At 39.3% G+C, this 16,812-nt stretch overlaps 1 protein-coding gene across 5 annotated transcripts in view; it reads right to left on the reverse strand.

Moving 5' to 3' along the window:
* PTPN2 (protein tyrosine phosphatase non-receptor type 2) overlaps window positions 1-16,812 on the reverse strand; it is a 112,003-nt gene that overhangs the window by 68,471 nt on the left and 26,720 nt on the right. For 4 of the 5 annotated variants that reach the window (XR_004273487.1, XM_032293442.1, XM_032293440.1 and 1 more), the window contains exon 2: window positions 16,343-16,433. Coding sequence is in view for 4 of the 5 variants with exons in the window: in XM_032293442.1 (XP_032149333.1) it covers window positions 16,343-16,433 (91 nt within the window). In the remaining variant the exon portion in view is untranslated. Of the gene's footprint in view, window positions 1-2,824; window positions 2,997-16,342; window positions 16,434-16,812 lie in introns of those variants that run through there. The other variant, XM_032293441.1, reaches the window with a different exon arrangement.

Raw genomic sequence — 16,812 nt, forward strand, 5'->3', positions numbered from 1 at the left:
CCACCTTAAACTTCTTATGGAACCAAAAGAGAGCCCACATAGCCAAGACAATCCTAAGCAAAAAGAACAAAGATGAAGGCATCACGCTACCTGACTTCAAACTATACCACAAGGCTACAGTGATCAAAACAGCATGATACTGGTACCAAAACAGAGATATAGACCAATGGAATAGAACAGAGGCCTTGGAGGCAACACCACACATCTACAACCATCGGATCTTTGACAAACCTGACAAAAACAAGAAACAGGGAAAGGATTCCCTGTTTAAATAAATGGCGTTGGGATAACTGGCTAGCCATGTGCAGAAAGCAGAAACTGGACCCCTTCCTGACACCTTACACTAAAATTAACTCCAGGTGGATTAAAGACTTAAACATAACACCTAACACCATAAAATCCCTAGAAGAAAATCTAGGCAAAACCATTAAGGACATAGGTATAGGCAAGGACTTCATGACTAAAACACCAAAAGCACTGGCAACAAAATCCAAAATAGACAAATGGGACCTAATTAAACTCCAGAGCTTCTGTACAGCAAAAGAAACAATCATTAGAGTGAACGGGCAACCAACAGAATGGGAAAAAGTTTTTGCAACCTACCCATCTGACAAAGGGCTGATATCCAGAATCTACAAAGAACTAAAACAGATTTACAAGAAAGAAACAAACCCATTTAAAAGTGGGCAAAGGAATTGAACAGACACTTTTCAAAAGAAGACATATATGAGGCCAACAAACATGAAAAAATGCTCATCATCACTGGTCATTAGAGAAATGCAAATCAAAACCACATTGAGATACCATCTCACACCAGTTAGAATGGCAATCTTTAACAAGCAATGGGGAAAGGATTCCCACTTTAATAAATGGTGTTGGGAAAACTGGCTAGGCATGTGCAGAAAACAGAAACTGGACTCCTTCCTGACACCTTACAGTAAAATTAACTCCAGATGGATTAAAGACTTAAACATAAGATCTAATACCATAAAAACCCTAGAAGAAAATCTAGGCAAAACCATTCAGGACAAAGGCATAGGCAACAACTTCATAACTAAAATACCAAAAGCACTGGCAACAAAAGCCAAAATAGACAAATGGGACCTAATTAAACTCCACAGCTTCTGCATAGCAAAAGAAACAGTCATTAGAGTGAATCGGCAACCAACAGAATGAGAAAAAATTTTTGCAATCTACCCATCTGACAAAGGGCTAATATCCAGAATCTACAAAGAACTGAAACAGATTTACAAGAAAAAAGCAAACAAGCCCATTCAAAGTGGGCGAAGGATATGAACAGACACTTTACAAAAGAAGACATAGGTGAGGCCAACATATGCAAAAATGCTCATCATCACTGGTCATTAGAAAAATGCAAATCAAAACTACATTGAGATACCATCTCACGCCAGTTAGAATGGCAATCATTAAAAAATGTAGAGACAACAGATGCTGGAGAGGATGTGGAGAAATAGGAACACTTTTACACTGCTGGTGGGTGGGAGTGTAAATTAGTTCAACCATTGTAGAAAACAACATGGCAATTCCTCAAGGACCTAGAAATAGAAATCCCATTTGACCCAGCAATCCCATTACTGGGTATATATCCAAAGGATTATAAATCATTCCATTATAAGGACACATGCACACATATGTTCACTACAGCACTGTTTACAATAGCAAAGACTTGGAACCAACCCAAATGCCCATTGATGACAGGCTGGACAGGGAAAATGTGGCACATATACACCATGGAATAATATGCAGCCATAAAAAAAAAGATGAGTTCATGTCCTTTGTAAGGACACTGATGAACCTAGAAACCATCATTCTCAGCAAACTGACACACGAACAGAAAATCAAACACTGCATCTTCTCACTCATAGGCGGGCGTTGAACAATGAGAACACATGGACACAGGGAGTGGAGCATCACACACTGGGGTCTGTGAGGGGGAACTAGGGGGTGGCAGCGGGGAGTGAGGAGATGGGGAGGGATAACATGGGGAGAAATGCCAGATATAGGTGATGGGGAAGAAGGCAGCAAACCACACTGCCATGTGTGTACCTATGCAACAATCATACATGTTCTTCACATGTACCCCAAAACCTAAAATGCAGTAAAATATATATATATATATATGTGTATATATATATATATATATACACACACATACATATATGAAAAGAAAAAAAAATGTGGAGACAACAGATGCTGGAGAGGATGTGGAGAAATAGGAACACTTTTACACTGTTGGTGGGAGTATAAATTAGTTCAACCATTGTGGAAGACAGTGTGGTGATTCCTCAAGGACCTAGAAAAAGAAATTCCATTTGTCCTAGCAATCTCATTACTGGGTATACATCCAAAGGATTATAAATTGTTTTATTATAAAGACACATGCACACGTATGTTCACTGCGGCACTGTTTACAACAGCAAAGACCTGGAACCAACCCAAATGCCCAATGATAGACTGGACAGGGAAAATGTGGCACATATACATCACGGAATACTATGCAGCCATAAAAAATGATGAGTTCGTGTCCTTTGTAGGGCCATGGATGAATCTGGAAAGCATCATTCTCAGCAAACTGACACAAGAACTGAAAATCAAACACCCCATGTTCTCACTCATAGGTGGGTGTTGAACAATGAGAACACATGGACACAGGGAGGTGAACATCACACACTGGGGTCTGTTAGGGGAGACTAGGGTAGGGGCAGCAAGGGGTAGGGAGGTTGGGGAGGAATAACAGGGAGAGAAATGCCAGATATAGGTGACAGGGGGACGGAGGCAGCAAACCACATTGCCAAGTATGTACCTATGCAACAATCCTGCACGATCTTCACATGTACCCCAGAATCTAAAGTACAACAAAAATATACATATAAGTAAATAAAAATAAAAAAGAACTCTTCATGTAGCTTTACATCCTGAATTTTCTCCCCTTTTCTTCTAAAAGCTTTTACATTTATCATCCATCTATGATCTATCTTCAGTTAACTTTTCTGTGTCAGGTGTGAGATATCTTTTTAAATTGCTTTACATCTTTGTCAAAAATCAGTTCACCATACCGTTACAAGTCTATTTCTGGATTCTGTTCTACTGACTTATGTATCTATCCCTCTGCCACTATCACTGTCTTTATTACTGCAGTTATGCATTAAGTTTTAAAATTAGGTGAAGTAGGCTAGGCACAGTGGCTCACACTTGTAATTCCAGCACTTTGGGAGGCCGAGGCGGGTGGATCACCTGAGGTCAGGAGTTCCAGACAAGACTGGCCAACATCATGAAATACTGTTTCTACTAAAGATATAAAAGTTAGCTGGGCATGGTGGTGGGTGCTTGTAATCCCAGCTACTCAGGAGGCTGAGGCAGGAGAATGGCTTGAACCCAGGAGACAGAGGTTGCAGTGAGATGAAATTGTGCCATTGCACTCTAGCCTGGGTGACAAGAACATGACTCCATATTAAAAAAAAAAAAAACAAAATAAATATTAGGTAGAGTGATTCTTCTACTTTTTCAAGACAGTTTTAGCCATTTTATTTTAGATCTTTTGCCTTTTCACATAAATTTTAGAATAACCTTATTTATATCTACAAAAAAACCTTCCTGAAATTCTTACAGAAATTATGTTAGATCTTTAGAACAATTTGGAGAGAACTGACCCTATGAGTCACTATAGATCTACAGGACAATCTGGAGAGGACTAGCTCACTATGCTGAGTCTTCCAATCCATGAACATGGTAGGCCTTTTTCATTTATTTAGTTCACCTTCTGTTTTCTTTTATCAGTGTTTGGTGTTTTCAACATACAGGTCCTATACATGTTTTGTTAAAATTTATTCCAATATATTCCATTTTCTTAGAGCAAGTGTAAACAACAATGTCTTTTTAATCTTGGTTTCCACGTGTTCATTGCTAATATAGAGGAATGCAATTGGCTTCTGTATGCTGACCCTGTATCCCACAACCTGGTTTAACTTACTTACTAGTTCTAGGACATTGTTGGGTAGATTCTTTGGGATCTTCTACATGTCATCTGCAATAAGGACATTTTTATTTCTTCCCTTCCAACCCCTATGCCTTTTCTTTCTTTGACTTCATGTATTGGCTAGGATTCAGTACCCCAAGTTTATATATATATTTAATTTGTATTTTGAAATAATTTTAAAACTTACAGAAAAATTCCAAGTAAAGTACTAAGAATTTTCTTCCTAAGTCATGACAGCAAGCTGCAAACATACCTGATTATTCCTATTTTTTTAATCTTCTACAATGACATAATCCTACTCACCCACAGTATAGCCATCAAAATTATAAAATTAACAGTGATACTTTAGTAACCCAGATCCCATTCAAGTTCCACCAACTGTCCCAATAATATCCTTTTGCTTAAAGGACCAGGAAAGAACATGTCCTTTTGCTTAAAGGACATTATTGGGACATGTTCTTTCCTGGTCTTTTTTAACCTTTTGAAAACTGTATGTCAGTTGTTTTATAGTGTTCCTCCATTTCAGTTATCAGATATCTATCTCCCCATGGATGGGTTCAGTTGTGTATTTTTGGCATGTTCATCTCAGAGCAATTCTATGTGCTCACTGCATTTTATCCGGTAGTTCAGGATTCTGATGTGATATGTCTTATTACTGGTCATGGTCACATATTTAAGGCTGGTGTTGACCAGACTCCTCCAGTATACAGTTACTATTCCCCTTCTTATATTTAATAAGTATTTTATAAAGGGATACTTCAAGATTATGTAAATAACTTGTTCTTCACCAAATTTTCACCCGCCAAGTTTAGCATCCATTTCATTATTAGTTGGCAATCTATACAAGGGTAGAACTTTCCCTGTCCCTCATTTATGTATTCATTTGTTTCTTTACATTGAAACAGGCATATTAATTCCTATTTTATTCAATAGGTTGTAATCATTATTTATTTTCATGTTCACATTATCCCAGATTTGGCCAGTGGACTCAAGTTGGCTTCTACATCCTTCTAATATGCCTTTATCGTTTTTTGAGCATGTCTTTATGTTCCGTCACTACAAGACATTCCAGGCTATTCTTACACTTTCCCTGTCGCAGACCTGGAACCAGCAATTTCACCAAAGCTCTATTTTTCTCCTAGTGGAGAATGAAATTTAGATATAAAAAGCTAAGCATGCCCAATGCTAATTAGGTATTACAGCTCTCAAAACTTCTCAGTTGACAGGACTAAGAAATATGTATATACAGACACACCTATGTTCCTATCTATCTGTGTTATCTATACGCACTGAAAACCATGCATTCATACCTAGATACACCAATGCTACCCCAACATCACAAGCTTCTTCAAGGACACTACCACCTTTAGTTACATGCCTTCCACATGTGGGCCCAACCTCAAGTGCTTTTAGATTTAATTATTCAGGGAGAGAGAGGAAGTAGCTTAATGATATCTTTAATACCCCCTTTACTAACCTACTATTCAGAGATATAACAAAGCTATGTACAAAATTTTTGTTATCAGTCAAAAAAGAAAGCTGTACCTGTTAAGGAATTAACATTGTAATAGGACAGAAAGGTGAATGAAGGAAGAAGATGAGAAAGAGATGAACAGGGGCAAGAAATGAAGCATACAAGAAATAGATCAAAGTGATCTAATGCAACCCTCTATAATTCATTCACAAATATTCTCTAGAAGATCTGACAGTGGGAAATTCACCCTCTGCATGAATACCTCCAGTAAAAAGTGTACTAGTTCAGAGGGTTCATTTGTAGGTTTTAAAACAGCTCTTAAGAGTTAATGTTAACCTGAAATTCGCCAATGCTATTATTTGCTCATGAACCCTAGTTCTATATTTTGGCCTTAAAACAGAATAAAGAACTCCTTTTTCCAGGTGAAAGTTCAGGTATCTGAAGTCAGCTATCATGCTGCCCTCTTTAGTTTTTCTCTTTCCCTGTCTAATCAATGCTAGCTTTTTCACTAAGAGTCTAGTTCTTCTTCCTTGGAACCACTCCAGTGCATCAATGGCCTGTAGTACAATGGTGAAATCTCAGCTCATTGCCACTTCCGCCTCCCAGGTTTAAGCAATTCTCCTGCCTCAGCCACCCAAGTAGATAGATTGCAGGTGCCAGCTACCATGCCTGGCTAATTTTGTATTTTTAGTAGAGACAGGGTTTTACCATACTGGCCAGGCTGGCCTTGAACTCCTGGCCTCAGGTAACCCACTCACCTTGGTCTCCCAAAGTGCTGGGATTACAGCTATGAGCCATGTCACCCAGTCAAAATTGATTTTTTTTAATTGAAAATAAAGACTCTAACATTGAGTGAGAAAATCTTTAAGTAAAAAAAGCTGTCAACCATGGATTTTGAGAAGGTAAAGCACTATACTGACATCTAGCCTTTATTTTCAAACTTCAATGGGATAAGAAAAAAATGTTAGCAAATATTTATGTGATAGTTACCATAAAATTTAAGTTAAATCTATACTTACTAGTATTATTATTATGGAACTACTAAGTTTTTATCTAAACCTGCTATTAGAAAGATGACAAGCACTTTTTTGTAAATACAGTAGTTTCTTTCAGTAATATAAAGGTCTATCGTCTTATAATTCTGAGACTATCAAAATGTTTCTTAATAATTCTTTGACTTGTCTCCACATTTCTGGGGGGTTATCTATGAAGAAATTCATATCATCCATAATTGTGATGGCTTTAAAATACATCCACAACTCACTGACAATTTCTTCCATCAAACTAATAAGAGTATCCTTGAATATGCATAGCCTTAGTGAGTCACTTCTCACAAACAGAATACTGTGGGAGTTATTTGTGACTTCTAAGGCTAAGTCACAAAAGGCAATAAAGTTTGTGCCTTGCTCTCTAAGAATGCTCACTCTTGAAACCCAGCTGCCTTGTGATTAAGTCCAGGTCTCACAGAGATGCCTTGTGTGTAGGTGTTCCTGATGACAGCCCAGTTGAGGTCACAGTCAACAAGAGTAAAGAAGTTGCTTCTCCAAGGTGACTCCAGCCCCAGCCACCATTTGAACTGCAACTACACAAAAGACCTTGAGTAAGAATCACCTATCTAGGGTCAGTCAACCCCTAGATTTGTGAACATAATAAATGCTTCCTATTGTTTTAAGTTACTGTTTTGGGGTGGTTTGTTATACAGCAACAGATAAAACTTTTATTCCTTTTACTGGACCTTCCTGGTTTGGCTATGAAAGTTCTATACTGTCTTCATAAACAGATTACAAGGCAGTTTAATTTCTTTCTTTCTAATCCTTATGCCTTTTATTTCTTATCTTGTTTACTGTACCAACTAGGACCTAGAGTATAATGTTAAGTAGAAGTGGTAAGAGTGAACATCCTTATCTTATTCCTCATTTTTTAAAAACAATGCTTTTATCATGTTATCATTATGAGTGATGTAGTTGCAGTTTTCTCTTAGAAATCTTAGAAGTTCCCTTCTGTTTCTAGCTTGTTATGTGTCATTTTTAATCATGAGCAAGAACTGACTTTAAATAATCTTTCTACACTTATTGAGATAAGCATATGGCTCTTTCTCCTTTACTTTGTTACTGTGGTGAATTATAGGATATTCTAATGTTAGCTACACTTATATTCCTGAAATAAACTTACTGTGAACGTGATGTATTATCTGGTTAATACACTGCTGTATTCAGTTTGCTAATCTTTTGTTAGGATTTTTACATCTATATTCATTTGCATTCATTTGCATTATTATAAAACACACCTATAAAACCAATTGGCCCAGTGTTTTCTTTCTGGGTTTTTGTTTATTAATGTCTTCGATTGTTAAGAGGACTCTTCAGACTCTACTTCTGCTTGAATCAGTTTTGGTTAAGTTATATTTCTCTAGGAGTCTGTTCCATTTCTTCTAAATGATCATATTTATTGCCATAAAATTATTGGCACTATTCAATTCATGTTTTAACAATAATAATTATTATTTTTATTAAAATAAAAACATTGTTGCTTAGGCTGGAGTGAAGTGGCGCCATCTTGGCTCACTGCAACCTCCGCCTCCCAAGTTCAAGTGATTCTCCTTCCTCAACCTCCTGAGTAGCTAGAATTACAGGCAGAAGTCACCACACCTGGCTAATTTTTGTACTTCTAGTAGAAACGGGGTTTCGCCATGTTGGTCAGGCTGGTCACGAACTCCCACCTCAGCCTCCGAAAGTGCTGGGATTACAGGTATGAGCCACCATGCCCAACCTTAATTCTTTCTACACCTGCATTTATGTGCCCACACTTTCTCCTGATATTGTTTATATGCGCCTTCCCTCTTTCTTGTTTGATTGTTCATGCTCAATCTTGACAGAGTTAATCAGTCTTACCGAGGAACTAACATTTAGTTTGGTTGGTCCCTTGTGCTGTAACTGTGATTTCTATTTCTGCTGTTTTGTTGTTCTTACTTCCTGCTTTTTTGTGTTTATTCTCTTTTTTACTGTAAATTAGGTTAGACAGCACATTAATTTTAACTTTCATTTTAAAATACTAGGAGGGGGAAGATGGCTCATGCCTGTACCTAGCACTTTGGGAAGCTGCGAGGCAGGGGGATCACTTGAGGTCAGGAGTTCGAGACAAGCCTGGCCAACATGGAGAAACACTGTCTCTACTAAAAGATACAAAAATTAACCAGGCCTGGTGGCACACTCCTGTAATCCCAGCTACTCGAGACAGGTGAGGCAGGAGAACTGCATGAACTTGAGAGGCTGCAGTGAGCTGAGATCACGCCACTGCATTCCAACTTGGGCATCAGAACAAGACTCTATCTAAAAATGATAATAATAAATAAAATGTAAGTATTTAAGACAATATATTTTCTTTGCAGTACTGTTTTGGCTGCTTTACAAAAGTTTTGATAAGCAGTATTTTATACCTTGTTTATTAAGTATTTTTAAGTTTCCATTATAATTTTGTCTTGACCCATGATTTAGAAATGCTAAAATTTTCAAATTTATGTAAATGTTTATCTTTTTATTAATAACCTATATGTTAATTGCATTAAGATAAAAAAAATTATGTGCTATAAGATAGGAATTCTTAAATTTTAAGATTTACTTGACAGCCTAGTCAGTGGTCTTTTACAAAGTCCATGCAAGTCCTAGAAAAACGTGCATTTTCTAATTGCTGGATATAGGATTCTATATATTTTTCTTCTATTAAGGTCAATAGTATTATACAATTCTATTTCTTTACAAATATCTTATGTTATTAAGAAGACTATGAACATGGATTTGTCAATTTCTCCCCACAATTCTATTCATTTTTGCTTAACACATCTTGGGGCTACTTTATTAGCTGCGTACAAATCTCAGAGCTGATAATGACATTTGCATTCAAAGTAGTTATGCCACTTGCTGAGATCCTGGGGGGAGCGTGCAGGAAGCATACAGGTTTTCCCTGGCTTCTTGCCCCTCCAGTAACTCATTTAAACAGTTTGTTTATTTGAGAATCTTTTTGTTTTGTAGCAGCAACAAACCATGGACTATGTAACCTGACACACTAAAGAATCACGCGTCTGTTAATTTCCTTTAAAATCTGACTGTTTCACATGGATGAATCTTGAGGACAGTATGTCAAATGAAATAAACAGTCACAGAAAGACAAATACTGCATGATTACACACATATCAGTGTCTAAAGTAATCAAACTCATAGAAACAGAAATTAGAATGTTGGTTGCCAGGGGCTGGGGGAATAGGAAAATAGGGAGCTGTGCAATGGATTTAGAGTTTCAGTCATGCAAGATGGAAAAGTTACAGAAATCTATTTATAACAATGTGCATATAGTTAATAATACTGTTAATACACACCTAAAAGAAATTTATGCCATACGTTTTTACACACACACACACACACACACACACACACACACGGGGGGGAGGGGGAGAGAGAGAGAGGGAGGGAGGGAGGGAGAAGGGGGGAGAGAGAGGGGGGGGAGAGAGACAGAGAGAGACAGAGAGAGAGAGAGAGAGAGAGAGAGAGAGAGAGAGAGAGAGAGAGAGGCTGTTTCTGGCCAGTGAAAAGACATGACATTTAACTCAATTGCTGGCACTCCCTTTTAGACCAAATAGTAAACTGGGATTTCTACCTGTACTGCAAATATGAAGATTTCAAAATTTGGCAGTAGTCTCTAACAGTGTAAAGACATTTCCCAAAGTAACCATTACAAGTTCCTCTCTTTTCTAACAACCAAGTTCTTGTCCATCTGTTATATACTGTCTCAGAGTTAACTGAGACAACTGAGGCATCTCTGGGTCATAGCAAGTAGCTAAAGATTGTGAATCTCTTCAAATCCTTTCAATTTTCTTCCTTCTTTTTTTGAGACAGGGTCACACATTGCTCAGGCTGGAGTGCAGTGGCACAATCACAGCTCACTACAGCCTCAAACTCCTGAGCTCAAGTGATGCTCCCTCCTCAGCCTCCCAAAGCGTTGGGACTACAGGCATGAGCCACTGCACCCAGCCCAAATTCTATTTTAAAATATCCTTTTTCCTTTATGTTTCTCATATTCAGAACTCCAAGTGTAGTCTCCATATGTTAGTCTGAGGAATGGTGCCAAGGTGAGTGTAAAAGAAAGATGTTAGAAGATTGTTTAAAAATAAAGATTTCCAGACTGGCTGAATCCAAATCTAGAAATGAAAGATCTGGGACTCTAATTTTTAAAAATTCATTTTCCATTCCCTTTATTTACCTAGCTTGGGCCACCATTCTTTTTCTTAAGGGCCATCCGTGCCTCCTTAGGCAGAACCTCTTCTCAGCTCCACCGATGTACTGCTGTATCTTACAGTATCTGTAACATGTTTATGTGTGAATCTCCCCAAGTATACCATAAATTATTCAAAAGGAGATTGCATACATTCATCATTGCATCCTCAATACATAGCATAGTATCAGATACATAGCTGGTTTTCAACAAATGTTTTCTGAACCAAATCAACTGTCAAGTACTATGTATAGAAACACATTTCAAAAAATTTTTGAGACAGAGTCTTGCTCTGTTGCTGAAGCTAGAGTATAGTGGTGCCACCGTGACTCACTGCAGCTTCAAACTAAGGGGCTCAGGTGATCCTCCTGCCTCAGCCTCCCAAGTAGCCGGGACTACAGGCATGCATCACCAAGCTCAGCTAATTTTAAAAAATTTTTGCATAGATGGGGTCTCACTTTGTTGCCTAGGCTGGTCTCAAACTCCTGTCCTTAAGCAATCCTCCCGCCTCAGCCTTCCGAAGCGTTAGGATTACTGGCATGAGCCACGGCACCCAGCCTTCTGGGTACATTTTTTAATGATATAATGACTATTGGTCAGAAAAAGTACATCATCCCAGCTTTTTTAAAATACCCATTCCTGAGTCGCTCTGGACTTAGTGAACGAGAACCACGACCTCGATTGGATGACATTACCACTCACAGGAAAGAGGCTGTTAAGCCAGTATCTGCGGAAGGAGAACTTTGACTGATATGGGTCAGACAGGACAGGAAGAACATTTCAAAAAGGGAATGACTTACTTGAAGACACTGAGGTGTTAAAAACCAGTCACGCTAGAAGAACTCCAAGTGGTTCAGTTTTACTACAATGAATAATTTCTAGGAAAATGGCTAGAAAAGATTTTGAGAGGTGTGCAAAGGGGTCAGTCCCCAAAAGGCCCAGTATGATAATGCTAAAGTAGTTTAACTTTTTAATAAAAATTGTACAGCACTATTGGAGAGGGGAGTGGAAAACAGATTTGCATCATACAAAGGTTACTCTGGATACTATGAAAATGGACTAAGCGGGAACAGAAGGAAAACAAAGAGACTGGTTTAGAGGCTATTATAACGATCAAGGAAAAGTATAATAGGGCCTGAACCAAGCCAATGTGAACAGAGAAGAAAATGGATTTGAAATACATTTTGCAGGTTGGGCACGATGGCTCACACCTGTAATCCCAACACATCAGGAGGTCGAGGCAGGTGGACTGCATGAGTCCAGGAGTTCAAGATCAGCCTGGGCAACATGACGAAACTCCATCTCTACAAAAAATTTAAAAAATTAGCTCAGGGTGGTGGCATGCACCTGTAGTCCCAGCTACTTATGAGGCTGAGATGGGAGGATCACCTGAGCCTGGGAGGCAGACGTGGCAGTGAGCTGAGACTGTGGTACTGAATTCTAGCTTGAGTGACAGATCAAGACCCTGTCTCAAAAAAAAAAAAAAAAAAAAAAAACCATCATGGAAATGGAAATTAGTATTACTTAGTGACGTGGGAGCTGGATGAGGGAAGAATCTGTTTCTGGCTTCGAAAAATGTGTGAATAATGGCATCACTTACAAACATGGGGAATAAAGGAGAAAAGGCAGGTTTGGGGCTAAGACCAGTGAAATGTGTCAGGGAGGAACGCTCACTCAGTGTGCAAACACACCGAGTCTGAGGCGGCCACAGGACACCCAGACAGAGTTGATGACTTGCATAGATGGGCCTGTAGATAGAAAAGACCAAGACTGCGATGAGATTCGGTGTTACAAGAGAAGAGATGGAAACTAAGCCCACAGCAAATGAGATCATTCATCCAAGTGTTACAGTGAGGAGGAGAGAGAAACAGATTCCTGAAGAAATAAAGCCAAAGTGAGGAGGAGATGCCCTGAAAATAGGGGGACCAAAGAGGAAAATCAGAAAAATTATGGGGTTAGGGAAGAAGGCACGGTCAGCTGGGCTCAGTGGCTCATGCCTGTAATCCTAGAACTTTGGGAGGCCAAGGTGGATGAATCACTTGAGGTCAGGAGTTCTAGAATAGCCTGGCCAACATGGCGAAACCCTGTCTCTACTAAAATTACAAAAAAAATTAGCCGGGTATGGTGGTGCATGCCTATGATCCCAGACACTTGGGAGGCTGAGGCAGGAGAATAATGTCAAAAGTCACAGAGGAGTAAGAGAAAGGAAATTGGTAGAAAGTCTCTCATTGCATTTGACAAGTAGGAGCTACAGTGCTTTAGAATAAAAGTTTCAGTGGGGAGGCTGGGGAAGAAGCATGGGCTGAAGCGTGCATAGCGGGAAGGGTGGAGAGACAAATGACACAGTGCATTCTTTTAAGCCTGTGTGTACCTGTGAATAGGTGTAGGTAAGAAATGCCTATCTATGTAGGTAAGAAAGGAAGCGGGGGCTGGGTGAGATATAAGGGTTGAGACAAAAGAGAGCGAACAACATTTATACAAAAGGGAAGAAGTCATGAGACAGAAAGAGGCTGAAAACAGATGAAGAGTGGTGATGACGAAGAACAGAGCCCATGAGGAGAATGGGGACAAAAGATTCGCCTAGGCCGGGGGGAGGGGTGGCTTCTCTCCTGGGACTTTAGGGAAGGATGGGCGCAAATGAAAGTGAGTTTCCAGGTGACAGAACATGAAGCTGAGGTGGTGTTTCCTGGTTTTTAAAATGTTTCTCTGTAGAATTGAAGGCAGGACAGTATTGATGAGGGGCCCTGAGAGATGGTTTACTTGGTGCAGAGCCAGAGTAGAGTAGCAGTAGGGCTGATGAGGGCATGAGGACAGCAAGGCAGCCCCAGGCCCATTTAACACTGGAGTCCACCCAAGGCACACGCTCATTTGCCCAAAGGGCAGAGAAGATGAGTACTAATTTTTCCAAAGTTGGAGCTTCACAAAGTGGTATAATTAAAAAGTCCACCGAATTCTTTTTTAAATATAAAAACAGCAAGAAAGTTATTAGACAGGTTACAGGATGAAGTAATATACTACACTGCATTTTTTAATCAAAATTTTAATACATTTCCAGCTTCACAATACATGAAAAAGTCAACTAAAGATCCTGCTAAAGGCCAGGCAGGGCGGCGTGTGCCTGTAGTCCCAGCTACTCAGGAGGCTGAGGCAGGAGAATTGCTTGAACCTAGGAGGCGGGGGTTGCAGTGAGCCGAGATCGTGCCACTACACTCCAGCCTAGGCAAGAGAGCGAGACTCTGTCTCTACAAACAAACAAACAAAAAGATTCTGCTGAAGTCAAAGAGTAGGTACAGTGGGAATAAGCAAGCAAAAGCTGGAACTGGAATGACAGAAAGTAGCCCTCGAGGTAGCAGAGTTTCAGATTTCAGGGGTGAAGATGACTAAAGGTCAATGTCAGTGGAGCTGAACAGGTCTAGGAACTCTAGTGAAATGAGTCACAGTTCTTTCAGAGACATGAAGTCACCCAGAATAAGGGAGATGGGAAGGAGAGGGCAAGGAGAAAGACAGTGAGTGACTGAAGTCAGGAAGAGGCTCTAGGGCGGTATGGGGATGTGTGGGCCAGCACAAGCCTTGGAAGAGATCATTGCCATTTGCAGGCTGAAGCGCACTGGCTCAGACTAGAAGATCCTGTGGTTACATAGGACGCAAGAACGAGCAGTCTCCATCTGAGAGATCCGGAGAACATGACTTACTAGGGAGGTAAGTGTGGGGAGGGAAGGGGCAAAGAAGAACACTAGGGAAAACATGCACTTAGGGCTGCTCCCAGCAAAGCACAGCTACAGAAGACACCCACTGTGTGGCCAGCAAGAGGGAAGCTCCATTCTTTCAAGGCTAAGTGCTTTGCTTTTTTGTTTTTTCTTTTTTGTTTTTTATTGTTTTATTTTGAGACAAAGGAGTCTTGATCACCCAGGTTGGAGTGCAATGATGCGATCAGCTCACTGCAACCTCCACCTCCCAGGTTCAAGTAATTCTCCTGCCTCAGGCTCCCAAGCAGCTGGGATTACAGGTGCCCACCAACACGCCCGGCTGATTTTTGTATTTTTAGTAGAGACAGGGTTTCACCATGTTGGTCAGGCTGGTCTCAAACTCCTGAACTTGTGATCTGCCCACCTCGGCCTCCCAAAGAGCTAGGATTACAGGCGTGAGCCACCGCCCCTGGCCAGCTAAGTGCTTTTCAATGAGAAGGCATACAGGATGAGCCTGGTCCCAATGATGATGGAGAGAGGCCTGATACTCACATTTTAAACAGAGTCTCCCTGCAGCCTTCAACTGCAGGTATAAAACCTAAGTCTAAAAGCTTAGGCGACAAATCATAAGAGATTTATTCATGTGTATACTTGAGGATAACTTAAGTTACAAATATTTTACTTTAAAATAAAGTGTCTCAATTGCAATTTAAAAAAAATTGTCAGCCGGGTATGTTGGCTCATGCCTGTAATCCCAGCATTTTGGGAGGCCAAGGCAGGTGGATCACTTGTGGTCAGGAATTCAAGACCGGCCTAGCTGAGATGGTAAAACAAGGGAACAACCAGAAACAAGCAAAAACCAGCACATGATCAATTTGATACTGTTTTTTAAGTCCCTTCTAACAAGGAGCCCTAAGAGAAAACCTATGTTTAGCCCACTAAAATCAAACACAGGGAAACACGCTGAAGCAGAAAAGAAGCCCAATTTAATATCTGAATAAGCTGCATGAATCAGAACGAAAAATAAAATCACTGCATGATGAATACACCGAAGAACTCTAATATTATAATTGTGCACACAAGCGTATGTGTGTGTGTGGGTGTGTGTGGCCACTCTATGAGGATAGTTATGGGACTCATTTCAAATTTCCTTAAAATAACAAAAATATATTTTAATATACCTCTTCAATTTTCCACAGCAAAATACATCCTCCCAGCCAGTGTAAATGTATTATTTACATCCTAATCTAAATGTCCAACCGCAAGGGAACTTATGTAAAAGAATGGTATACCCAAAGCCACTGTCAAAGCAATTAAAAATTGTGTTTATAGTAAGAAAATGTTTACAATGTACTGCTAAAAGCTACAAATGAGTATGTCAAAGGTTCTAATTTTCAATTTAAAATGTTTATTTTTAAGAACTCCAAAGAATATAAACCCAAGTTACGATTTATTTTTAAATAAGTTTGTTCCTTATGCTTTTCTATTTTTTGTAAGTTTTCTACAGTGACTACATACTACTCTTGTAACTTGGGGAAGGAAAAAACCAAACTACACCAATAACTATTTTAAGTAATACTTACAAAGGCCATGTAGTAAGATGAAAAGGAAATATATATGGATACTATATACACATATATAATTACAATTATTTTAAAGAAAAATTGTGCATAAGAAAAACCGATTGGTGGGAAATACATAAAAATTAATGGTGCCTATGTTTAAAGGATGAAATAATTACCCATTATTTTTCCTTCTACTACTCTAAACCTTTAAATTCTTTTTAAATAATGTGTATCATGTAAATAGGAAAAAATTACTGGATTTATCAACAATGACCCCAAGCCCTCCTTTTCACTACATCCTGCCTGCTAAAACAAACCAAAAAATACACATGCACACAAACCCATAAGTACTTACATGGGCTTACATCTCTGTATCTGTTTCGATTTCTGTTTTCTGGAAACTTGGCCACTCTATGAGGATAGTCATGGGACTCATTTCGAATTTCCTTAAAATAACAAAAATATATTTTAATATCCCTCTTCAATTTTCCACAGCAAAGCATATCTTCCCAGCCAGTGTAAAATAACATTAAGGACTTATGATACGCCAAGTACTATGCACAGCACATTCTCTACATCACCTCATTTAACCCTCACAATACTAATGGAAACATTTTCTTCCCCATTTTATCTGTGAGGGATGCAAGACTTTCAGAAGTTAAAAAATCCAAAGGTCCCACAGCCTCCAGGATTGACCCAAGGTCCTTCATATGCCAGTCTGTGCTCTACATCTGTTTATTTACTGCTAATTAGGCTCTATTCAACACCTACAAGCAAGTATCAAACACTTTATGAAGCAGAATCAATGCAAGGGAGGTATCTATG

The sequence above is a fragment of the Sapajus apella genome, unplaced genomic scaffold (genome assembly GCF_009761245.1).
Source record: "Sapajus apella isolate SASKATOON/1434 unplaced genomic scaffold, GSC_monkey_1.0 scaffold29, whole genome shotgun sequence".
NCBI lineage: Eukaryota > Metazoa > Chordata > Mammalia > Primates > Cebidae > Sapajus > Sapajus apella.